We start from the raw sequence: 25,479 nt of genomic DNA, 5'->3' as shown, positions 1-25,479 counted from the left end.
GTACCCCCCCTTCCAGTAACTTATTTATTTAAAATAAGCATTTAATATTAGAAAGGATATCAGTAAATGTATAGACAATACCAGAAACAACACACACACACACACACACACACACACACACACACACACACACACTTTAGAATAGATCTGAACTTAAAAGAGTTCTAATAAGCTAATAGGTCTAACATGGTCGGCTTTAAAATAGTCATAGATGGATGGATGAAGGGATAGACAGACGGACAGATAGATAGACAGACAGACAGGTGGACAGTTAGATGGATGATACAGTACATACACTGCAATTGTGTTTTTAAACCTTGTATTAAATGTCCAGTTCATCCAGGAGGTTATTTATTATTGTTGCAGCCAAAAAACTGCTTGATATCTTTGTGCTTGTTTGTGTAAAACGCCTCGAATCACTGAATTCAATTCAATTCTTTTGAACTCCTCTAAGTTAAGACACGTGACGTCACGCCACGTCTCGGATGTATCTTCGGAAAATCCTCAGCCGTTTTGCGTTAATTTACGAACTTATCATAGTGACCATTCATAATGCATAATAACAAGGTGAATAATGCCTTAATAATGCATTATAGCAGAATATATTCATGCATAGAAAGAGAATTACGTTTTTATATTTATAAAATAAATGGTATAATCATTATATAATTACTAATAAATATTATAAAGTAAGATGAGAGATGATGATGTTCAGGGAATCGAGGCCACGTGTGAGAATGAAAAAATGAAATATTCATAAAAGCGTGGAATTAATATTCATTTTATTTCACCTTCAACACCAATTTAATAAATAAACAGATGGAATACGACATGCAAACATTATAACTCTACGCCGGAGGAGAAATCCAGTTCCTGGATATTTTTGAGCTCTGATCTGAGCCCCTCGCCGTCGTCTCTGATCCACGATTTCATTCGCTTCTACATGTGCATACAGTGTATATTCACCCGTTTGTACACGTGTGTGTGGAATACCGAACACTCCTCTGTGTGGGGCGAGATCTCGTCTGAGAGCGTGAAGCTGAATTATACTGAGGAATATTTCTGAACACCACAATCATTACTTTCTGTATAAAGCAGTTGTTTTTAAGTGCTTTTTTTTTAATGGGTTTTTAAATAAAGGACACGCTACATGCTAATTACTCTAACCTCGCACTAGCGTTAGAGCTCAGGGTCGTCTCACATACGCCGTGTGCGCTGAGGTCGGCGTGACCATCGCTTAAACCTTAAACATGGAGCGAACGCTGGCCTTAAAGTGCACGAGGTCTGACATAAAATGAGAAAAATGTGTGAGGTGAAGCACGAGGGCTCGAAATAGTCAAAATAAGGGGGAGACGCACACACACACACACACACACACACACACACACGCACACACACACACACACACATCTGTGTGCATAATCTGTCTTCTTGTATATCTGTATGTGTGTAAGTTTGTAGGTCTCTCTGTCGTTTGTGTTATTTAGTCTGTGTGTGTAAATGTGTATTGTGTCTCGCTGTCCGTGTGTGTGTGTAAGTTTGTATGTCCATGTGTTTGTCCAGCTATTCCTATGTCTGTGTGTGTGTGTGTGTATGTGGGTGTGTGTGTCTGTCGCTGTGCTTGTGTGTTGTATATAATACGTGTCTGATGCTCAGATCAGACGTTGGTGATCAGACGCTGCAGGAGGACAGACTGAAGCAGAGCCTAACCCTAACCCCATCTTACACACTCAGGGGGCAGAGATTTATGCTTATGCTTAAATGTGTTATATATGTGTGTGTGTGTGTGTGTGTGTGTGTGTGTGTGTCTGTGTGTGTGTGCGTTGGGGGAGAGCAGCAAGCTGATGGTGTCTTCTTGGATCAGTGCGTTTCTCTCTCAGGACTTCGACGGCATCTGATGTTTCTGGAACAGAGAGCAGAGGGTTTTTAATAATTAAATGTAAACATTATTATTTATTTAAATGTATTTAAATGTTATTGTGATGCATCGGTGTGAGAAATTAACCCTGTACCTGCTGCACTACTTCTCCTTGTGAAGAGCTTCTATGAAGGCATCAAGTTTCTCCTGGATTTCTCTTACTTTTTCTGCAAAACAGAAACATTTCATTACAGCAACCGCGCGCACAAATACACACAGACGTGCGCACAAACACACACGCACACACACAGACATGCGCACACACAGACACGCGCACACACAGACACACACACACACAGACGTGCGCACACACAGACGTGCGCACACACAGACACACACACACACAGACGTGCGCACACACACACACACAAACGTGCGCGCACCCAGATGCACGAGCCCGCGCACACAGACGTACGCACGCATGCACACACAAACACACACATGCACACAAGCACACACACATGCACACAAGCACACACACATGCACACAAGCACACACACATACATACACAGATGCACACGCACACACAGAAGCACGCACAAGCACACACACACACACACACACACACACAGACGTACGCACACACTTCTGACCTTAGCTGTGTTTAACCAACATGCTCCTGACCAATTAGTGCACTTGTTGAATTCGGAGTCAATCTGATTTCTTTAAGCTGACGTTCAATTTGGCCAATTAGGACTCAAACTATGCAAATTGGTGCGGAGGGGAAAAAGGTTAGATGTGATGGAGGAGTGTGAAAAGTCCTGAAAAGTATTTACATTATGTTTTAGCCTCATACAATCAGGGTTAGGGGCTCGACTCGCACCTGCCCTGTGTGTGTGTGTGTGTTCTCCCTGTGCTTCAGGGGTTTCCTCCACCAATCCAGTAATGCGGCAAAATAACACTGCGTTCTCTACTGCGGGGGTGCCGTTACTTTTGTTCTACCGGAATTTTGTGCAGACAGTTTGTGGAGATCGACTGCAAGTCAAAAATATATGAGCAAAAAAAATATGTATTCAGTTTAACATTTTCTCTGTAACTGATGTTCGTGTGCCATTTTAGTAAAGTTTGTAAAAAAAAAAAAAAGAAGAAGAAGAAGAAGAAGGTTAAAAAAAAAGAAAATTATTGTGAGAAATTTTTTTTTTAAATCTGTAAATTTGATCTTTTAAGCTTGCACATAAAACAACCACGGTGGTTCAACTCAGCTTCACATGGACAAGTGTGTGTGTGTGTGTGTGTGTGTGTGTGTGTGTGTGTGTGTGTGTGTGTGTAATATGATACTGCGGTGCGAGACTCATGCAGCCACTTTATAACGCTTATGGTCCCGGGGTTCCCCTTTCTGCTAAGAGGTGAGGGATGAAAGGAGTTAGACAGCCTTTGTGGACGCTCTGACACCTCTGTGGTCTGAAATTCAACACTCCAGCCCTCGTGCGCACCCACGCACACACGTGTGAGGGGAAGGAAAAAAAAAACCCAGCCCGAGCTCTGAAACACAACCCCACACACTTATGTCTATGTGGACACTTTTCTGACAGGTAGCGGGAAAAGGCCGGGGCTTTGACACAGAGCAGATGAAAGAGGGAGATTAGAGAGAGGGACGAAGGCATTAGGGTCAGAGAGAAGACTCCATGATGCGACAGGTGCGAAAGCTGAACAGTGTGTTAACATTTCTACTGTAACGGCTGGGAGGTGTGCTGCAGTCAGTAATAATCATCATCAAGGAAGGAGTCTCCAGTGTCAGAGTTACAGAGCTGTAACTTAGCTGTGTGTGTGTGTGTGTGTGTGTGTGTGTGTGTGTGTGTGTGTGTGTGTGTGAGAGAGAGAGAGAGAAAGAGAGAGAGAAAGAGAGACAGAGAGAGACAGAGAGAGAGACAGAGAGAGAGAGAGAGACAGAGAGAGAGAGAGACAGAGAGACAGAGAGAGAGAGAGAGACAGAGAGAGACAGAGAGAGAGACAGAGAGAGAGAGAGAGACAGAGAGAGACAGAGACAGACAGAGAGAGAGAAAGAGAGACAGAGAGAGAGAGAGACAGACAGAGACAGAGAGAGAGAGAGAGACAGAGAGAGAGAGAGAGAGAGAGAGAGAGAGACAGAGAGAGAGAGAGAGACAGAGAGAGAGAGAGACAGAGAGAGAGTAATATAACCCACAGATAACAGCTCCCGTGCTGAATGTGACAGATTCCCAAAACTGCTCAAAATTCAAAAGATCCATCAGATATCATCTGTACCTCAATCCCACTGCACACTGACCCCCAGAGCTGTCACTACAAACCCTCACACATACACACACACACACACACACACACAGACACACACACACACACACACACACACACACACACACACACACACACACACAGACACACACACACACACACACACACACACAGACACACACACACACACACACACACACACAGACACAAACACAGCATACCAACACACACACAGACACACACACACATACACACACACATCAGACACACACACAACCACACATACACACACAACAGACATACACACACACCAGACTACACCACCACTACAACAACACACAGACACACACACAGACACACACACAGACACACACACAGACACACACACAGACACACACACAGACAGACACACACACACAGACACACACACACAGACACACAGACACACACACACAGACCACATTTTAAACTCTTTCAGTTTGGGAATTAAACCCCACAGTAAGCACACTGAAGAACAGCAGACACATGTGTGTGTGTGTGTGTGTGTGTGTGTGTGTGTTTTGGCTTAATGCGCCTGTGAGAAACAGACATTTATTTCTTTTCACCATCTGTTTGTCCCGAACCTAAAAGGTACGACGCCGGCTTTTCTTTTCAGCCCGATGGAAACGTGACAGGAAAAGCAGAAGCGGACAGTCGGCCGGTCCCCAGCGTCCGCGAGCGAGACCTAAACTCCATTTACACTGCTGTTTACCTAAGAGATGAGCTGCTGGACACATCCATTCATGAGTCCCATCTCTTTATCTGCTCATGAATATTCCCATAATCCTTTGCCTCGTATCCCCCAGCTTTTTTCTCTCTCTCCTTCTTTCAGGGTTCCTTCTCAATCCCTTCTTTGAAAAAGAGGAGGCTCTTGCCTGATCTCCACATGAAATGATATCTCTTTCAGCGGCGCTCTTACGGAGCTCTAAGCCTCGTGGGCCAGCACAGGGGGGAAAGGCCACAGAAAGCCTTTAATTGACGTGTAATTACACTGAGAAACAGTGTGGCCAAGGAGAACGCACCCCAACACACCCGAGAGAAAGAGAGAAAGAGAGACAGCGAGATAGAGACAGGGCATGTGGGACATACCGCCCAGGAGCCGGAGGACGACTGGTGAAGTGAGGAAACTCGACCCAAATCTCGATCCTCCTGCTCTCTCTAACACATTCCCATCGACAATGACAGCCGAAAGGGAAAAGAGAGAAAAGAAAAAGAAAAAAAAAAGAAAAATATGGGAACATTTTTTTTTTTCCAGACGCTCACGTCTCAAAGTCTGAGGGGAAAAAGCGTCGGCTTGAGGCTGTGCGAAAATCTCTGAAAAATAAAAAAATGGCCGCCGGAGACCGCTCTCACCTTCAGACAATAAAATTACGACAGGAACGGAGATGAAGGGAGGGAAGAAGGGATGGAAGAGGACTGAAACGGGCGACATCACGACGATGGAACATAAACAGACACGTCAGCAGGACGACGCTACAAATCGACACGCAGGCTTCAGGAGGAGGCGCGAGAGCAGGTTCCACAAGAAGAGACGGAAGATAAAGAGATCCCTGAAGACGGACGAGTGGAGAGATGATTATTATTTATAACTGATTTATAAATAAACAACTTTTACACACTTTATTTATGTATCTATTTATTTCCCCCAAACGCTGAAAATTAAAACAGAAATTATTTTAACGCCGAAAAAGAGGAAAACTTTTGAAAATGATTTTAGACCGATGATTAGAGTAAAGGGGTTCGTTTAGACAGGAGAGAAATGTTACCGCTGAAAAGAAATCACACACACACACACACACACACACACACACACATACACACACTCACACATGCACGCACACACACAAACACTCAGACACACAAAAAACCACACACACACACACGCAGACACACTCACTCACACACACACACAAACGCAGACACACTCACTCACACTCACACACACACACAAACGCAGACACACTCACACACAAAGACTCTCACACACACACACTCACACGCAGACACTCACACGCAGACACTCACACGCAGACACACACAAACACACTCACACTCAGACACACATGCGCACACACACACACGCACTCACACGCAGACACACACACACAAAGACACTCAAACACACTCACTCGCAGACACATTACATTACAGTTGGTTGTCCCCTAAGCAGCCCGTCTCTATCTAAGCAGCCCGTTAAGACTGATGATGATGATGATGATGGAGTTATTTAAAACTAAAACTAAAACCTGAAATTAAAACGATCTGCTGTTCTTTATTAGACAGAGATGTTACACTGTGTGTTTAATAAACCGACATTAATTCAGACTCCTCTCTTATTCCTCACAGAAGCTTCATGTATTAAATCCTCTCAAAGCTTTTGCACAAAACAAACACGAGCACGCGAGCGAGCGAGCGCGAGCTGCAGGACGCATGACGTGACAGACGAGCACGTGTCCACGCCAGACTGCTCTATTTTTACTCTGCTGAACAGGAAGTGGATGGTTTTTATATCACCTCAGAGCAGGAAACACAACAGATGAGCGATGTAGTGTGGAAAAGCGGCTGGCTGTGTGAACAGCTCTCGGGGGAAGGTGGGCTGAAAAGCTCACGGCTGCTTCATGTGAGCTCCGTATCCTAGAGCTTCCAAACAAACAGCGAGAGAGAGAGAGAGAGAGAGAGAGAGAGAGAGAGAGAGAGAGAGAGAGAGAGAGAGAGAGAGATCCTGAGTTCTCCTTTGTGGAATGGAACAGACGGATACTAAGAGATTTATAAGCATGGCTGAGATTTATAAGCTGTGTTGCTGAAATCCATGAGGGAGAGATGTGACGAGGAGGGTAAGGAAGGGAGAGAGAGAGAGAGAGAGAGAGAGAGAGAGAGAGAGAGAGAGAGAGAGAAAGAGAGAGTCAGAGAGAGACAGAAAGACAGAGAGAGAGGGGGAAGGGGGAACAGACAGACAGTTCGAAAGAGTGAGAGGGAGTGAGACAGACAGAAAGACAGAGAGAGAGAGAGAGAGAGAGAGAGAGAGAGAGAGAGAGAGAGAGAGAGAGAGAAAGAAAGACGGGGGGGGGGGGGGGGACACAACCAGGGGCAGTAAGTCTTTTCCTCCAGCTGAAGTCCAGACATCTTCCTGCAACCGAACCGGCAAATCCGACACATGCTTTTCCCATCAGAGGGCCGGAAGACTAGTGGGAGTGAGAGAGACGATGAAGAGAAAAAGAGCAGGACAGACAGACAGACAGACAGCGGAGGCCAAAAGGCTGGACACGGATCAGACACAGATCTGTGTTAAATATCTCAGAGGGGGCCGTGTGTGTGTTCTGGGCCTTCGGATCTGAGGAGGAATCCATAAACAATCCTGTTTTACAGGACAGTGACGCCGGAGGGTTCTGTCCACAACACAGATGGGCCTTGGGTAGGAGCCTGGCTTTGTTTATAGGACAGAGTCCAAAGTCTGATGTCTAATACCTAAAGTCTGATACCTAAAGTCTGATACCTAAAGTCTGATACCTAACGTCTGATGTCTAACGTCTGATGTCTAACGTCTGATGTCTAACGTCTGATGTCTAACGTCTGATGTCTAACGTCTGACGTCTAACGTCTGACGTCTAACGTCTGACGTCTAACGTCTGACGTCTAACGTCTAAAGTCTGAATCCTTACTCCTAAAGTCTAGGGTCTCAGGTCTAAGGTGTAAAGTCTAAGCCTAAAGCCGAACCCCGACCAGACGATTAGATTCCCACCAATGCTCCTGAGATCTGATCTAATGCACACCATTTACTGTGGGTTCATGTAACGGCATCCTGCAGCAGTGAAGCTCCAGTTTCTCCTGCCTCTGTTTTACACTATAAAGACACCGAGGTAAGAAAAAGTCTTCAACAAATCCCCCTTTTTTTGTTGGAGCGGTCAACACAAGGTCAGCAGACAGAGGAATGAAAGAAAAGTCTCCAAAACGTTGAGCTCTTGGGTTTTGGGAGAAGTCTGATGTCTGTTTCAGGTCCAGGAGATAAAACACGTACGAGTCAACAGTCCGTGTGTGATTCAGTCCCAACGCGGCGCTCTGATAAAGACACGGTGTACAGTCGGGTCACACAGCAGTCACTGATTACACGGAGAAAATGCAGAGGAGGTGCTGAGTCAAAGCGTCAGCGAGCAAACACACTTAAACCCTGAGTACACACAGGGCTGAGGTCTCACACACACACACACACACACACACACACACACACACACACACACACACACTGTCCCAGACGCAGGAAGTGGACGAGACAAAAGCACAGAGCGTAACCTTTCTTCTGTCACGCTTTCGCATGAGAAAGGAGGAGAGCAGGTTCGGGCATTGACACGTCCACACGTTTAAGACCAAGACTTTCAGTATCTCTAACCATGACTGTGTGTGTTTGAATCTCTAAAAATCTCTTGGGAGAATGTTGAATAAATATTGTTCTCCTGGCACGACGCCGGCGGATAAAACCGGCGTAGCCCGACTACAACGGAGAGAACGCGAGCTTCTGATTGGTCGGAAATTTCTGACGGCCGTACGGCTCACTTTGATGTGTTCGTTTTAATATGTTGTCGTCGCTATAGCGACGGATTCGTTCGCCGATCACGTCACGTGCAGAGTCGCAGATGCGGTGACGTTTTCTTACAGCTTATTTATTACTTTTTAGTTTCAGATAAGTGACGTAACTTGTTTTTTTTACTTGAGAGGAGTAAAGAGAAGGTGAGGAGACACGGACAGATGGAGAACGTACGAGATGCGGCTCATTAGTAACACGTGTGGGAACTCAGGGAACACCAGACAAACGTGGCAACGATATCACAAAGACTAAGTGAGTTCAAATAACAGTAAATAAACAAACACGTGAAGGAGAAGTGTGTGTGTGTGTGTGTGTGTGTGTGTGTGTGTGTGTGTGTGTGTGTGTGTGTGTGCCGATAACACAATCAGGTTCATTAGGAGAATTAAAGCAGTTTGTTTTTCTGGGGGAAATAAAAAGAAGCTCCGTCTGACGTGCCTGAGGTCACATATTAGCGGTGCAGGCTTGGTGCCATGCAGCTGCCCTGGCACACGCCACACACTCCTCACACACACTCCACACACACACACACGCACAAACATACACACCTCATCAATCCTCTCACCCACAGCAGACTGCAAAAAGTGGCAAGCCTGAACGCAGCCCAGCTTGCAAAACTACACCAACACACGTGCACATACACACACACACACACACACACACACACACACACACACACACACACACACAGACACACACACACTCCCCTGAAACAGGAGCAGCTCTTTACCTGCCTGACTGCGAGTAAGGGCAAATCGCTCTTAACACCAGACTGAGCCGCAGGGGGTGGATTTTTGTCTTTGTTAAGGGAAGTACCCCCTTCCCCCCTCCCTCCCCCCCTCCTTTAAACACTCACCCAGGTGAGTCCGAGGTCATCCTCTCAGCTCCCTGCACCTGTGTCAGGACAGGACTGGCCCCGCTGGCCCGCTGTGAGCCGGGTTCTGCACCGCCAGCCCTGCCTCGGGCCGTCTGCTCCATAAATCTCACGCTCACTGACTCATCTGACTCGTTTCTAGCTTACTTCCACGGGGCAAAAATACCAGAGGAGGGGGGATAAAAGAGCATGTTCCAACAGCTCACAGGTGATTCACTGACCCTCACAACCTCACAGCAAACCGAGCAATCGGATTACGTCCGGCAGTAAAAGCGGCCTGCTGCGTGACTCGGTCAGTCAGGAACTTCGTTCAGAAACCACGACACCAGCGGAAGGTTGGGTGGGAACCTGGAATCCGGCGGAAGGTTCTAGATACAGCAAAAAAGCTTAAATGGTTCTGTCTGTGCTTCATATGTGGAACCACAAACATCGTTCTTTAGATAGAAAAGATGAGAGTTCACCGAAGGAAGTCAGTGGAATCTTGGGCATTAAAAATAAATAAATAAATAAATAAATTCACACGATGATTCATAAAAATTTTGTAATAAAAAAAATATTAAATAAAATGTCATATTTGAGATTTTCACTAAAAAGTTCTTTTAAATTCAGTATTTTTATATATTTTTCTTTCTACTTTTCTAATATTTTGACCATTTCTGACAAACATTTCCTCTAATAAATAAAATCTAACCGAAGCTTATACACTTGTTTAACACGCTCGTCGCCGCAGTCGAACGCACGAGTTGACGGATTTCATTTCGCGTTTAAAAATAAAATAAATGATAATAATAATAATAATAAATTGCTTTGTGACAGAATTTGAAGCCTCTGAAGCAGAAACCTTCCAGTCGAGACGATTACTGACGGGAAACGGCGAGCTGTGAAAGTGGGCTTGGCTTCCAGGGGGTCCGCTGAATCGTGTGCGCTAGTTGCTTGTGACGTTACTAACGATCACGACACGTCTTGCTCGTGTGAACGCTGGTTAATAATAACGGCGTCAAAATCTTCACCATTCCACCGTCCTGATTCCTCTCCTCATGCCAGACCTCCGAGAAGAGAGTTTTCACATCAAAACCCGAGCTTCGGTAGCCATGACTACCGGAGCAAGACGGTCACGTCAATCTAACGATAAGGCGGACTTTAATAAAACTCCTCGACAGAATCGCTCAGAAAGACGTGCGCCCGGGACAAGCTGGTCTTAATGACATGAAAGACGCTGAAGCTGCAGTGGAAACATGTACAGACCCAATGCCATTTCATTACACTTCCAAAACACTCGACTCCGTTTGCTCCAAGTTCAGATTCGGATAAAGAATGTTAACCTGAGGCTTTCGCTCATAAAGCACGTGTGTGCTCTCGGGATCAAAGCATCTGTGCAATGACGAAATGTAACCAAATGATACCTAACGTCTGATACCCAACGTCTGATACCTAAACGTCTGATACCTAACGTCTGATACCCAACGTCTGATACCTAAACGTCTGATACCCAACGTCTGATACCTAAAGTCTGATACCTAAAGTCTGATACCTAACGTCTGATACCCAACGTCTGATACCCAACGTCTGATACCCAACGTCTGATACCCAACGTCTGATACCCAACGTCTGATACCTAAACGTCTGATACCTAAACGTCTGATACCTAAACGTCTGATACCCAACGTCTGATACCCAACGTCTGATACCTAAAGTCTAATGTCTAACGTCTGATACCTAACGTCTGATACCTAACGTCTGATACCCAACGTCTGATACCCAACGTCTGATACCCAACGTCTGATACCTAAACGTCTGATACCTAAAGTCTGATACCTAAACGTCTGATACCTAAACGTCTGATACCTAAACGTCTGATACCTAACGTCTGATACCCAACGTCTGATACCTAAACGTCTGATACCTAAACGTCTGATACCTAACGTCTGATACCCAACGTCTGATACCTAAACGTCTGATACCTAAACGTCTGATACCTAAACGTCTGATACCTAAACGTCTGATACCCAACGTCTGATACCTAAAGTCTGATACCTAAAGTCTGATACCCAACGTCTGATACCTAAAGTCTAATGTCTAACGTCTGATACCTAACGTCTGATACCCAACGTCTGATACCCAACGTCTGATACCCAACGTCTGATACCTAAACGTCTGATACCTAAACGTCTGATACCCAACGTCTGATACCTAACGTCTGATACCTAAACGTCTGATACCTAAACGTCTGATACCTAACGTCTGATACCCAACGTCTGATACCTAAACGTCTGATACCTAAACGTCTGATACCTAACGTCTGATACCCAACGTCTGATACCTAAACGTCTGATACCCAACGTCTGATACCTAAACGTCTGATACCCAACGTCTGATACCTAAAGTCTGATACCTAAAGTCTGATACCTAACGTCTGATACCTAACGTCTGATACCCAACGTCTGATACCCAACGTCTGATACCTAAAGTCTAATGTCTAACGTCTGATACCTAACGTCTGATACCCAACGTCTGATACCCAACGTCTGATACCCAACGTCTGATACCCAACGTCTGATACCTAAACGTCTGATACCTAAAGTCTGATACCTAAAGTCTGATACCCAACGTCTGATACCCAACGTCTGATACCCAACGTCTGATACCTAAAGTCTAATGTCTAACGTCTGATACCTAACGTCTGATACCTAACGTCTGATACCCAACGTCTGATACCCAACGTCTGATACCTAAACGTCTGATACCTAAAGTCTGATACCTAAACGTCTGATACCTAAACGTCTGATACCTAAACGTCTGATACCCAACGTCTGATACCTAAACGTCTGATACCTAAACGTCTGATACCTAAACGTCTGATACCCAACGTCTGATACCTAACGTCTGATACCCAACGTCTGATACCCAACGTCTGATACCCAACGTCTGATACCCAACGTCTGATACCTAAACGTCTGATACCTAAAGTCTGATACCTAAAGTCTGATACCCAACGTCTGATACCCAACGTCTGATACCCAACGTCTGATACCTAAAGTCTAATGTCTAACGTCTGATACCTAACGTCTGATACCTAACGTCTGATACCCAACGTCTGATACCCAACGTCTGATACCCAACGTCTGATACCTAAACGTCTGATACCTAAAGTCTGATACCTAAACGTCTGATACCTAAACGTCTGATACCCAACGTCTGATACCTAAACGTCTGATACCTAAACGTCTGATACCTAACGTCTGATACCCAACGTCTGATACCTAAACATCTGATACCTAACGTCTGATACCCAACGTCTGATACCTAAACGTCTGATACCTAAACGTCTGATACCTAAACGTCTGATACCTAAAGTCTGATACCTAAAGTCTGATACCCAACGTCTGATACCCAACGTCTGATACCTAAAGTCTAATGTCTAACATCTGATACCTAACGTCTGATACCTAACGTCTGATACCCAACGTCTGATACCCAACGTCTGATACCCAACGTCTGATACCTAAACGTCTGATACCTAAAGTCTGATACCTAAACGTCTGATACCTAACGTCTGATACCCAACGTCTGATACCTAAACGTCTGATACCTAAACGTCTGATACCCAACGTCTGATACCTAAACATCTGATACCTAAACGTCTGATACCTAACGTCTGATACCCAACGTCTGATACCTAAACGTCTGATACCTAAACGTCTGATACCTAACGTCTGATACCCAACGTCTGATACCCAACGTCTGATACCTAAAGTCTGATACCTAAAGTCTGATACCTAACGTCTGATACCTAACGTCTGATACCTAAAGTCTGATACCTAAAGTCTGATACCTAAAGTCTGATACCCAACGTCTGATACCCAACGTCTGATACCTAAAGTCTAATGTCTAACGTCTGATACCTAACGTCTGATACCCAATGTCTGATACCCAACGTCTGATACCTAAACGTCTGATACCTAAACGTCTGATACCTAAACGTCTGATACCTAACGTCTGATACCCAACGTCTGATACCTAAACGTCTGATACCTAAACGTCTGATACCTAACGTCTGATACCCAACGTCTGATACCTAAACGTCTGATACCTAAACGTCTGATACCTAACGTCTGATACCCAACGTCTGATACCTAAACGTCTGATACCTAAACGTCTGATACCTAAACGTCTGATACCTAAAGTCTAATGTCTAACGTCTGATACCTAAACGTCTGATACCTAAACGTCTGATACCTAAACGTCTGATACCTAAACGTCTGATACCTAAAGTCCGATGTCTAAAGTCCGATGTCTAAAGTCCGATGTCTAAAGTCCGATGTCTAAAGTCCGATGTCTAAAGTCTGAATCCTTACTCCTAATTAAGCAAAATGATTCACTGATTCACTAAAAAAGCAAAGCGATTCTCTGATTCTGTGGTTAAGCATAATAAATAACTAATTAAGCAAAAATACCTAATTCACTTATTAAACAAAAGTGATTCATTGAGTCATTCTGCTGAAATCAGATCTTTTCGTCTTGTAGCAAAGTGTTCCGGTTTGCATGGACACATAAATCCGATCATTTTGAATCGGACCTAACCTTAGATCAGATACATTAAACGGAGTGAAAACAAGCAGATCAGAATTTATTTAACTTTTTCCTCAGTATGTGTCAGCAAATCTCACTCTTCATCATCATCATCATCATCATCATCATCATGTGTTGGAAAAAGCAGTAAATGGGAGTAAATGTGGGAGCAGAAACTGGTCATTTACTGGAAACTTCTGAAATAAATTCAAGCTCGTTCAAGCTTCAGAAAGCGACCGAATCCGTGTAGTGTTCATACACACGCACACCTGTGGGGACCTTCAGGAGACAAGTGTGTTCGTGTTAAAGACAGAAACGTGTCCGTTCCGAACTCGAGTGAGAACTTCATGAATTCTAAATGGGATCATTTATAAAACAGTGATCTTCTGAGCTGATCCTCGCTCCTTATTTGAAGTCTGTAACATCCCTAAACTTTCTCGAGGTCATCACCCCGCACTCAGGAAGCTAGCTGTCTGATCTGAGTGTGCTACACACACACACACACACACACACACACACACACACACACACACACACACACACCCCATCACAACAGCAGCACGTGCATGACAGGCAGCAAGGCCGGACAAGCCCAGGAATTCCTCCTGACTTACTGATGAGCTCAATGGAGGAAACACGTCTCTCTCTCTCTCTCTCTCTCTCTCTCTCTCTCACACACACACACACTCTCTCTGTCTAAAATAAACTTGCTTCCAGTGCCGAAGCCCTCGGGATGTGAGAGATCCCCGTTCGGTGTCAGGATTCATCCTGGAGTGTTTTCAGTGATGAGAGATGGTGCAAAAAAAACAAATCCTAAACTTGATTTATCTTGAACATAAAGAAAACAATAATGTTCAAATCTTTACAATCCTCCCTTATATTAACTTCCTGAGGTCATAAGAAATAGCAAGAAAGCTAAGGAATTACCAAAAATATATATATATATACATATGAACCAGATTATATCTAGAACATGTCTGTTAGCACACACACCGCACTCCTGCTGAATTCTGATTGGTCTGGAGCTGTTGGGTTGTTTTCTAGAGTTGCGGCTCTGAACGCAGTGCAGGTTTAATCGGCTATGTCCACACAAGCGATAGGTTTTAAGATGATCGTTGCCATGGTGACGTCTTCTGTATGGAAGGAGTCTCCAGTGCGAGAGAACAGGAGGTTTATAGCTTCTATAACAGAAGCGAGAACAAGATACGACTTGCTTCACTGAGGCTCCTCGACGTTAAATGCAGCTATAAACACGCTCGGTCTGTTGTTCTAGAAAAGGTTGGAATTTGTTCTTCTTCGACGCTCGACAAGCTGCGTTTTTTTTTTGTCGTCCACATAAAGAGAAAGTGAGGAACATGTGCGACGGATGCGACTGTAAATGGATAAAGATGACGACGACGACGAGCTGCTTATTTAAAACAGAAATGAAACATGTCTGTAGTGCTTCATCACACCAGGAGCTCAGCGGTGATTATTTTCCTTTAACAGCATTTAGACAGAGGCTTTAACTCGTGATAAACCCAGTCAAAGCTCCAGGAACATCAGTCATCGGCTCACTGATCCACAGCACACCCTCTTCTGTAAACCCACAGTGAAGAGTTCGGCTGTGTGTGTGTGTGTGTGTGTGTGTGTGGCAAGCCTGAGCATGTTTCAGTAAGCGCACTGACCACCACCTCGTCTTGGGAGGTTTGTCTTCTGGTCAGCGTCACGCCTTAAAGCTCAGGATCCTGCATCCTGTGTGTGTGTGTGTGTTGTGAGTTCAGGTGAGAGCTGTACAGGTGAACCGGCCCACACACGCTTGTTTGCGCATGCAAATGTTTCCGTTAGGATCCTCTAACCCTCCCTGGGATGTTGTGCTCACAGCGAACCGCGAGCGAACCCTCGGCTATGTTTCTGCACGATTAGCGAACAGCAGCTGAGGCACGTCTGCTCTTAATCCCGAGGATCGCTCGCAGCTCGTTTCTCTCCTCCAACAGACCGATAAACTCTCTGTGTGTGAAGCACTTCCGTAAAAATGTCAGGAATACAACACTTGTACTGCGTAACGCTGTCACGGGAAACTAATCAAAGTTTTGGCGGATTAGTTCCCTGATTATTTACCTCAGGAACATAAACGGAAGTTCCGACAATTATAATCGGATTAAAACCTGACTAAAGAATGGCACTTTTTTATCCGTTTAGTTACGTTTAACGTCTCACCTGACGTCTTTTTTTTTCTGTTGTAGCTAATGAGAGGTAACACACACACACACACACACACACACACACACACACACACAGCTCGTGGTGTTAGAGAGAAGCCACAACGAGAATTCACCGTACTGTACGTGACGTGGACGAGCCGTTGCTATAGAAACGATAACGGTAACGACACTTCATAGCTGAACTCTTTATGACACCCAGCTGTAAACACGCAGATTATTGATTAGCTCACCTGGTCAGTTATGTGTGTGTGTGTGTGTGTGTGTTCAAGCCTGGGCATGTCGGCGTTCACAGCCATGAATTCCTTCCTTAATCATCAGACAATTCTGATATCTCTCTCTCTCTCTCTCTTTTATTCTCAACTAAAACATAATTATATATAAATAAATAAATAAAAAACTATATGTTCTGTAAAAAAAAAAAAAAAAGAACGATGATGACGATGATGCTTTGTTACGACTGTGCTGAAGTTCCATCCCACTCAGTTCAGTAATCTTGCCCTTTTCATCCCTGATTAAGTCACTAATTAAAGCTGAGCTCCTTTATGATGACGGTGTAATAATGTGGGATAAACACAGCGTCCTGATGAAGAAATGACTGATTTACAGGATGTCGTTGCCCTCTAGTGGATTTGCGTAAGTGACGCCTCGTGGTCTCTGGCTGAGGCGCTCGGATGTAACGGAGCCGATTACAGAGACGAGCGTCTCGTTTCATGGGTAATGAATTTGTTTAGCGGTTACTGGGTTTATCTGGGTGTACGTAGGTAGGGAGAAACAACACACACACACACACACACACACACACACACACACAAACACACACTAATTTACACCTAGAGAGATTTGAACGCTTCTTAGTGTTCGTGAAAATGATTGTTTCTGATAACAAAACATACTGAAATGTTTTATTCCTAATTTATTGGCCACGATTTTAAAAATCTTTAATTACTAAAACTGTCAAAAAATGTTTAGTCCATCCACCCTGTGTGTGTGTGTGTGCGTGTGTGTGTGTGTGTGTGTGTGTGTGTGTGTGTGGGTGTTACACTTACTGAGGTCTTCAGCCAGCTGCACTCTCCTTCCCGTAATCAGCTGCACTTTCTTCTCGTTGTCTTCTGCGAAATCCTCCAGCACCTCCTTCACGTTCTTCTCCAAGCGCCGCACTGCGAGAACGACAAAACCGCGTCAGCTCGGTAAACCGGAATGAACCGGATTAAAGCTCACGCTACACCGAGGGCTCTTCGACACACACCTTCAGTGTTGGTGAGCTGCTGTCGGAGAGTGTTGGCTGTGATGCCCAGCATCCTCTGGATTCTCCAGAACAGGACCACGTCGTTGCACTCGAGCTACAAGCCGCAGAGCAGAAATGTTAGCGACGGAGCGTAGCAGCAATGCAGTAAGTAAACGTGTGACATGTTCTGTGGAAGACAGAATGTGTGTTTAAAGTGTACCTCGGAGTCTACAAAGTGTCTCTGGTAATAATAAAACCCTCGCCGGCAGATGTTACAGTGGAACAAGGCCTTCTGCAGGAAGTGGCGTCTGTACAGCTGGTGCCACGTGTCCTTAATCTAAAACAAATCACTGGGGTCAGAACACACACGGATGTGTAATAGTAACAGGGACGTTCAGGACACCACTGACCAACACCGGGTCCACATCCACACCGCGAGACTCCAGGTTCTTCCGTACGGTGGTGACTTCGTCGTTGGCCAGGTACGCCGTGTGGTCCTCGTGCAGCTTCAGCAGACGCTCCAGCTCGTTTTTGGTCTCGTTACGAACGTGCTACAAAAAAAAGTAGAAGAGGAAAAAAAAAACAGGCGTTAAACACGTTCATTATCTGCTCGTCATCTCAGCTTGTAATCTCACCACCCTGCTCATTAACGTCCTGTAATCTGTCCTGTAATCTCACCACCCTGCTCATTAACGTCCTGTAATCTGTCCTGTAATCTCACCACCCTGCTCATTAACGTCCTGTAATCTGTCCTGTAATCTCACCACCCTGCTCATTAACGTCCTGTAATCTGTCCTGTAATCTCACCACCCTGCTCATTAACGTCCTGTAATCTGTCCTGTAATCTCACCACCCTGCTCATTAACGTCCTGTAATCTGTCCTGTAATCTCACCACCCTGCTCATTAACGTCCTGTAATCTGTCCTGTAATCTCACCACCCTGCTCGTTAACGTCCTGTAATCTGTCCTGTAATCTCACCACCCTGCTCGTTAACGTCCTGTAATCTGTCCTGTAATCTCACCTCCCTGCTCATTAACGTCCTGTAATCTGTCCTGTAATCTCACCACCCTGCTCATTAACGTCCTGTAATCTGTCCTGTAATCTCACCACCCTGCTCATTAACGTCCTGTAATCTGTCCTGTAATCTCACCACCCTGCTCATTAACGTCCTGTAATCTGTCCTGTAATCTCACCACCCTGCTCATTAACGTCCTGTAATCTGTCCTGTAATCTCACCACCCTGCTCATTAACGTCCTGTAATCTGTCCTGTAATCTCACCACCCTGCTCATTAACGTCCTGTAATCTGTCCTGTAATCTCACCACCCTGCTCATTAACGTCCTGTAATCTGTCCTGTAATCTCACCACCCTGCTCAATAACGTCCTGTAATCTCACCTCCCTGCTCATTAACGTCCTGTAATCTGTCCTGTAATCTCACCACCCTGCTCATTAACGTCCTGTAATCTGTCCTGTAATCTCACCTCCCTGCTCATTAACGTCCTGTAATCTGTCCTGTAATCTGTCCTGTAATCTCACCACCCTGCTCATTAACGTCCTGTAATCTGTCCTGTAATCTCACCTCCCTGCTCATTAACGTCCTGTAATCTGTCCTGTAATCTCACCTCCCTGCTCATTAACGTCCTGTAATCTGTCCTGTAATCTCACCACCCTGCTCATTAACATCCTGTAATCTCACCTCCCTGCTCATTAACGTCCTGTAATCTGTCCTGTAATCTCACCACCCTGCTCTCTAACGTCCTGTAATCTGTCCTGTAATCTCACCACCCTGCTCATTAACGTCCTGTAATCTGTCATGTAATCTCACCTCCCTGCTCATTAACGTCCTGTAATCTGACCACCCTGCTCATTAACGTCCTGTAATCTGTCCTGTAATCTCACCACCCTGCTCATTAACGTCCTGTAATCTGTCGTGTAATCTCACCACCCTGCTCATTAACATCCTGTAATCTGTCCTGTAATCTCACCACCCTGCTCATTAGCGTCCTGTAATCTCTGTCCTGTAATCTTATCGCTCTGCTCCTTAACATCCTGTAATCTCATCGTTCTGCTCGTTAACGTCCTGTAATCTCTGTCCTGTAATCTCATCGCTCTGCTCGTTAACGTCCTGTAATCTCATCGCTCTGCTCTTTAACGTCCTGTAATCTTGTCCTCCTGCCATCACATCTAATTTGGTCTGTATTTTTTTGGTTCAAAACTACAGCTTTGTCGTGGAAACTTCTGGAAAGTTCTAACAAGAAGTTCTAGCGATGTGAAGAACGTTACTACACCTGACTGCTGAGTGCTGACCCATTCTATAAGACTTATATTAACAGCTCAGGGATTTGTGCAGCTTGGTGGCAATTTAGTAATGATGTTCACCGACCTGTTCGGGTGTTCGACTTTTCCAGTTCAGCCAACGCTGCTTCCAGTCGGGTCCGACCATGTCGCCGATCACCGCCTCAGCTGAGGGATGACGCAAAAGAGCTTTAATATTCTGACCGAATTCTTTCACATTTACTTGCTTTAAATTTCTCAGTTTAAAAAAAACACTAATGAAAAATAAAAGTACACACTTTAAATAGTTAGGATTTGTGTGATCTACTACAGCAAGAATAAAAAAGAAAGAGAGAAAAAATAATTCTATTATTTATATTTGATTGTAATCGTTTTTTAAAGTGACTTTTAAAATGAAAAAGAAACACTGGTCCCAGTTGTCTTTCTTGGAGTGCACGCTGTAAAAGCTTACATTAAAATAATCTCACAATAAAAAAGGCAACGCAAAGGAAAACAACCAGGAAAGGGGAGAAGGAGAACGGAATTAAATCTGTTAATGAACACACTGTCTTTAAGACGGGACTGCAGAGTCTCCTCCATGAACTGGATGGCGGCGTCCCATTGAGGCTTGTCCGTGATGGAGCGATCCTCCAGAGCGTTGTGCTGGATCACTCTCTAGGGGAAGCAAACAAAAAGGTGTAAATAAATTAGATGTGATGGCAGGATGGCAAGACGTTAACGAGCAGAGCGGTGAGATTACAGGACAGATTACAGGACGTTAACGAGCAGAGCGGTGAGATTACAGGACAGATTACAGGACGTTAACAAGCAGGGCGGTGAGATTACAGGACAGAGATTACAGGACACTAACAAGCAGGGCGGTGAGATTACAGGACAGAGATTACAGGACACTAACAAGCAGGGTGGTAAGATTACAGGACACTAACAAGCAGGGCGGTGAGATTACAGGACACTAACAAGCAGGGCGGTGAGATTACAGGACAGAGATTACAGGACACTAACAAGCAGGGCGGTGAGATTACAGGACAGAGATTACAGGACACTAACAAGCAGGGCGGTGAGATTACAGGACACTAACAAGCAGGGCGGTGAGATTACAGGACAGAGATTACAGGACACTAACAAGCAGGGCGGTGAGATTACAGGACACTAACAAGCAGGGCGGTGAGATTACAGGACAGAGATTACAGGACACTAACAAGCAGGGCGGTGAGATTACAGGACACTAACAAGCAGGGCGGTGAGATTACAGGACACTAACAAGCAGGGCGGTGAGATTACAGGACAGAGATTACAGGACACTAACAAGCAGGGCGGTGAGATTACAGGACAGAGATTACAGGACATTAAAGAGCGGGACAGTGATACAGGGGTGAAGGCGCAGTGTGTTTACCAAACTGTCCATCGCTCTCTCGTTCCACTTGTGCCTCTTTATGCTCTCGTCCTTCACCGCTTCCTTCAGCTTGTCGAAGATGTCGTCCTGATCTTTTCCTTTGTACTCGGCCATGAAGCGAGCGAACTCCTCCTGCAGCGTCTCCCACGCTACCTGAGCGCCACGGCAACAAGAACATTAAACACAAAGATTATAACTGAAAATATATAAAAACTCACTCAAATTCATATTTAATTCAATATTCAAGATCAAATGAATTTTTAAGTGTTGCTCTAAATAACGAGCACAAATTTAGGAGTTTAAACTATTGTGTTTATGCTTCATTTAATCCTGTCAAATGTTTTTTGATGAATCTTTATTTTTATTTTCCCATTATGAAAAATTAACAAATTCTAATCATTTATTTTGCAAATATTTTTTAAGTGCTTAAAATGTTCATTTGGTTTATGCTTTTTTGTACACATGATTTATGCTGCAAGTTTTTTTTTTGTTGTCTTCTTGTGTGTGTGTGTGTGTGTGTGTGTGTGTGTATTTGGATACGTGAACAAACGTTAACGTATTAAAAAATCATAATGGATTTTTTTGTTGTGTCGTTACTTTGTCATTTTCCTTTTAGTTTTGTTTTCTCTTTAGACTGCGTACACTTACCACCAGATATACAAACTGCTATTCTAACGCTATAAAAGCTAACCTTAGCCACGTTATTTAGCGAGCGGATGTTTCAGACAGGATCTGTTATTAGCCTTGGGTGAGAATTAGCATGCTTTCTAATCCATGTAGCTAGAGTTAGCTTAGAGCTTCCAAATTCTCCTCAAGACAGCGATGATCTGTTGGGTTTCTGCAGCATTGCAGTAGCAGGAGATGAATCTTCCTGGTTTATTAAGTAAGGAAAAACTTCTGCGTGGCGTGACACGTGTGTGAGAGCCGGCTCCGTGTGCTTGTGAGCCGGCTCCGTGTGCGTGAGAGTCGACTCGGTGCGTGTGAGCCGGCTCCGTGTGCGCGTGAGCCGGCTCCGTGTGCGCGTGAGCCGGCTCCGTGTGCGCGTGAGCCGGCTCCGTGTGCGCGTGAGCCGGCTCCGTGTGCGCGTGAGCCGGCTCCGTGTGCGCGTGAGCCGGCTCCGTGTGCGCGTGAGCCGGCTCCGTGTGCGCGTGAGTCGACTCGGTGCGCGTGAGTCGACTCGGTGCGCGTGAGTCGACTCGGTGCGCGTGAGTCGACTCGGTGCGTGTGAGTCTTGCGTTACCTCCAGCGCTTTGTGTGGCAGCTGTTTGTCCGTCCACTGCTTCAGTTTGATATCTACAGTGGTGTTGAAGGTGCCTGAGTCCATGGTCTGAGCAGCAGGAAGGTAGATGTTCTCTATAACATGAGTGGAGACTCTCTCCCACAGCTTCTTCTGCAGGATGGACTCCCTGAGAGAGAGAGAGAGAGAGAGAGAGAGAGAGAGAGAGAGAGAGAGAGAGAGAGAGAGAGAGAGAGAGAGAGGGATAGGGAGAGAAAGAGAGGGAGAGAGAGAGGGGGATAGGGAGAGAGGGATAGTGCGCGAGTTATAGGATAGTTTGCTCGAGCTTAGCTGGATGTGTTGATAGCGCTAGTTTTGTGTATTTGTGAGATCTAGCGTGATCTGCTCTCTGTGTCTCGTTTCTTTATCGTGTGCGAGAGAGGGAGGGAGAAGAAAATCACCAGATGTCAATCACTCACCAACTCAGTAACACCAGCTGCAATATATTTTTACGTGTGTGTGTGTGTGTGTGTGTTGTGGGGGCCTCATTTATCATGGAGGACAGCTCATATTTCACTGCTTCTTGTTTGCTTTGTTCGACTATGGCATGTCGATGCGCGACTCCTATACGCAGCGAGAAGCAGCCCGTGGCTATTCATCACGCAATCGATCCGAGAGGATGATGAAGCTCAGAGGAGATGCTCCACACATCTGATCTATCCCATTTAGCCGCTCCTCAGGGCTTCGGGTTCAAGAGCTACACGTCTGCGCCGTGGGACTCGGCCAATCCCCGAGGCAGAAGCAGCACAGAACACCGGCTCTTTCCTCACAGAACAATCCAGAAGATCTCGCTGGGTTTTAACGGCCGAGAAACAGATATGTGATGCGTACTGTACACGTAGCTGTAATACTGAGAAGGGATTAACAACGGGGTTGCCAGATCCTCATGTGTGACACCACTGACACTAAATGACCTATTTTTTTTTTTTTTTAAATGAAAACGTAAAAACTTTTTTGCTTTTTTCTAGTCAGTGAGACGAGTTTCTGTTCCTGATCACAGTTCCATTATAGCAGCTATAAACACTCACCAGTCTCTTCTTGTTGCCAGGCAACACCAACAAGGCTTTGCCTCAGACACTTAAATTAATATTTAATTGATTGATTGAATTTTTCTTTTTGTTTTAGTTTTATTTTATATGAACGTTAAGTTCATAAGCAAGAGTAAAAAAGTTGCATCGGTTTCGTCTTAGGTTTCGTTTACACGAAGCTCCGGCTTACGAACGAACTTCGTTACTATAGCGACCATATTCACATAAGCACAAGTTCAGAATAAATCCCCCGGGGTCGTGGTGTGTTTGGAGAATGAATATGTTAAAAAAAAAAATGTAAAAATAAAAAAAATTTAAATAAATAAACCAGCTCGGGATGTAAATAAAGACACGGACACTGACCAGTGTTTCGGAGTGACCTGGCTCAAGCTGATCACCTCATCCAGGATCTCGTTCTTGGCTTTCTCATACAGCTCGTTCTGTGAAAGGAAGAAAAATAAAAAATCGGTTGATCATCTTGAAAAAATCAACTGATACATCAACCGTGCGTGTGTGTGTGTGTGTGTGTGTGTGTGTGTGTGTGTGTGAGTCTGACTCACTTACCCTGTCCAGCTCTCGTAAGCGAGGGTAATTATTCTTCCACTCCGTCTCCAGGTTAAAGCGAGATGCTGTTGCACGATGAAAGCAGAGAGAGTTCAAGGTAAATTAATAATTAACGCTTCACAGATAAATAAAAAAAAAAACAACGTGATGATTCATTCATTAAAATGAGTCGGATCATCTGCGTCGCTACCGATAATAAACCTCGAGAGCACAGAAGCGGTTTGGTGAAACAGAGTAAAGCGGTCGGGCGATACTCCTTAATCTTTAGAAGAAAATGATCGACCAGGTTTAAGGACTCAAAATGATTCGGTGTTCAGGTGAAAATCAGACAGAAAAGCCAGAGATCACGTCATGAAACTCTGATTTACACTCATGAGTTCTTATTTGAAGTTGTGGTGCAAAACGCTAGGAGAAAGTAGGTCTGAAACTTCTAGAGGAAGGACAGGACAGTGTGCTGCGTTTATTTCTAGGTCCTTCACTTCCCGTGCATGGTAGTTGTCCCTGAGGGCTGTGATCAATGCCCCTGCAATCGGACGTGCTCTATATCAGCGTCCCTGCTCGGCCCTGGGGGAGCGCCGGCCCTGGGACACACGGGCTAAGCTGTCTGGCCTGCACAATGGAGTTGACGCTAATTGCTCCGGTTATCGGGGCGGCCTCCGGCACGGCGGCTCCCATCGATCGGCCACACAAAAGCTCGGGCGCGTCCCGCCATCAGGTCATAAATCTAGCAGCACGCCGTTAATAGGAGACGCTGGCTAATTGGTGTGGAGGATTTCTGAAACATCCTGAACTGAGAGAGAGAGAGAGAGAGAGAGAGAGAGAGAGAGACAGAGAAAGATAGAGAGAGACAGAGACAGACAGAGAGAGATAGAGAAACAGACAGAGACAGAGACGGAGAGAGAGACGGAGAGAGAGACCGAGACAGAGATAGACAGAGAGAGAAGAGAGAGAGAGACAGAGACAGACAGAGACAGAGAGAGAGACGGAGACAGACAGAAACAGACAAAAACAGAGACAGACAGAGAGAAATAGAGACATAGACAGACAGAGACAGACAGAGACGGAGAGAGACAGAGACGGAGACAGCGAGAGACAGAGACGGAGACAGAGAGAGAGACAGAGAGAGAGAGAGAGAGAGAGAGAGAGAGAGAGAGAGAGAGAGAGAGAGAGACTCTGTGCTGCTATTAGGACCTGAATAAAAATAAAGCTGTTATCATTATGGTATCGTTACACCATGCTTTTAAATCCTGCATTCTGATTGGTCAGATGGTGTGGATTCACTTATGGACATAAAGTGTGTGTGT

General features: G+C 45.0%; 1 protein-coding gene across 7 annotated transcripts in view; it reads right to left on the bottom strand.

Annotated features, from left to right (window-relative positions):
• Positions 1–765: 765 nt before the first annotated feature.
• opa1 (OPA1 mitochondrial dynamin like GTPase) overlaps positions 766–25,479 on the bottom strand; it is a 45,860-nt gene continuing 21,146 nt past the window's right edge. For 6 of the 7 annotated variants that reach the window (XM_047813636.1, XM_047813637.1, XM_047813639.1 and 3 more), the window contains 12 exons: positions 24,176–24,240; positions 23,975–24,051; positions 22,548–22,713; positions 21,308–21,460; positions 20,460–20,568; positions 20,003–20,082; positions 18,028–18,168; positions 17,838–17,954; positions 17,639–17,732; positions 17,439–17,549; positions 2,013–2,085; positions 766–1,903 (listed from right to left, as the gene is read on the bottom strand). In XM_047813636.1, the coding sequence (XP_047669592.1) occupies positions 2,021–2,085; positions 17,439–17,549; positions 17,639–17,732; positions 17,838–17,954; positions 18,028–18,168; positions 20,003–20,082; positions 20,460–20,568; positions 21,308–21,460; positions 22,548–22,713; positions 23,975–24,051; positions 24,176–24,240 (1,178 nt within the window). In that variant the 3' untranslated portion in view covers positions 766–1,903; positions 2,013–2,020. Of the gene's footprint in view, positions 1,904–2,012; positions 2,086–17,434; positions 17,550–17,638; positions 17,733–17,837; positions 17,955–18,027; positions 18,169–20,002; positions 20,083–20,459; positions 20,569–21,307; positions 21,461–22,547; positions 22,714–23,974; positions 24,052–24,175; positions 24,241–25,479 lie in introns of all 7 variants that reach the window. The other variant, XM_047813638.1, reaches the window with a different exon arrangement.

This window comes from Tachysurus fulvidraco, chromosome 5, assembly GCF_022655615.1.
Source record: "Tachysurus fulvidraco isolate hzauxx_2018 chromosome 5, HZAU_PFXX_2.0, whole genome shotgun sequence".
Taxonomy (NCBI): Eukaryota; Metazoa; Chordata; class Actinopteri; order Siluriformes; family Bagridae; genus Tachysurus; species Tachysurus fulvidraco.
The sequence above is the reverse complement of the archived record's forward strand: the minus strand, read 5'-3'. Positions and strand labels throughout refer to the sequence as shown.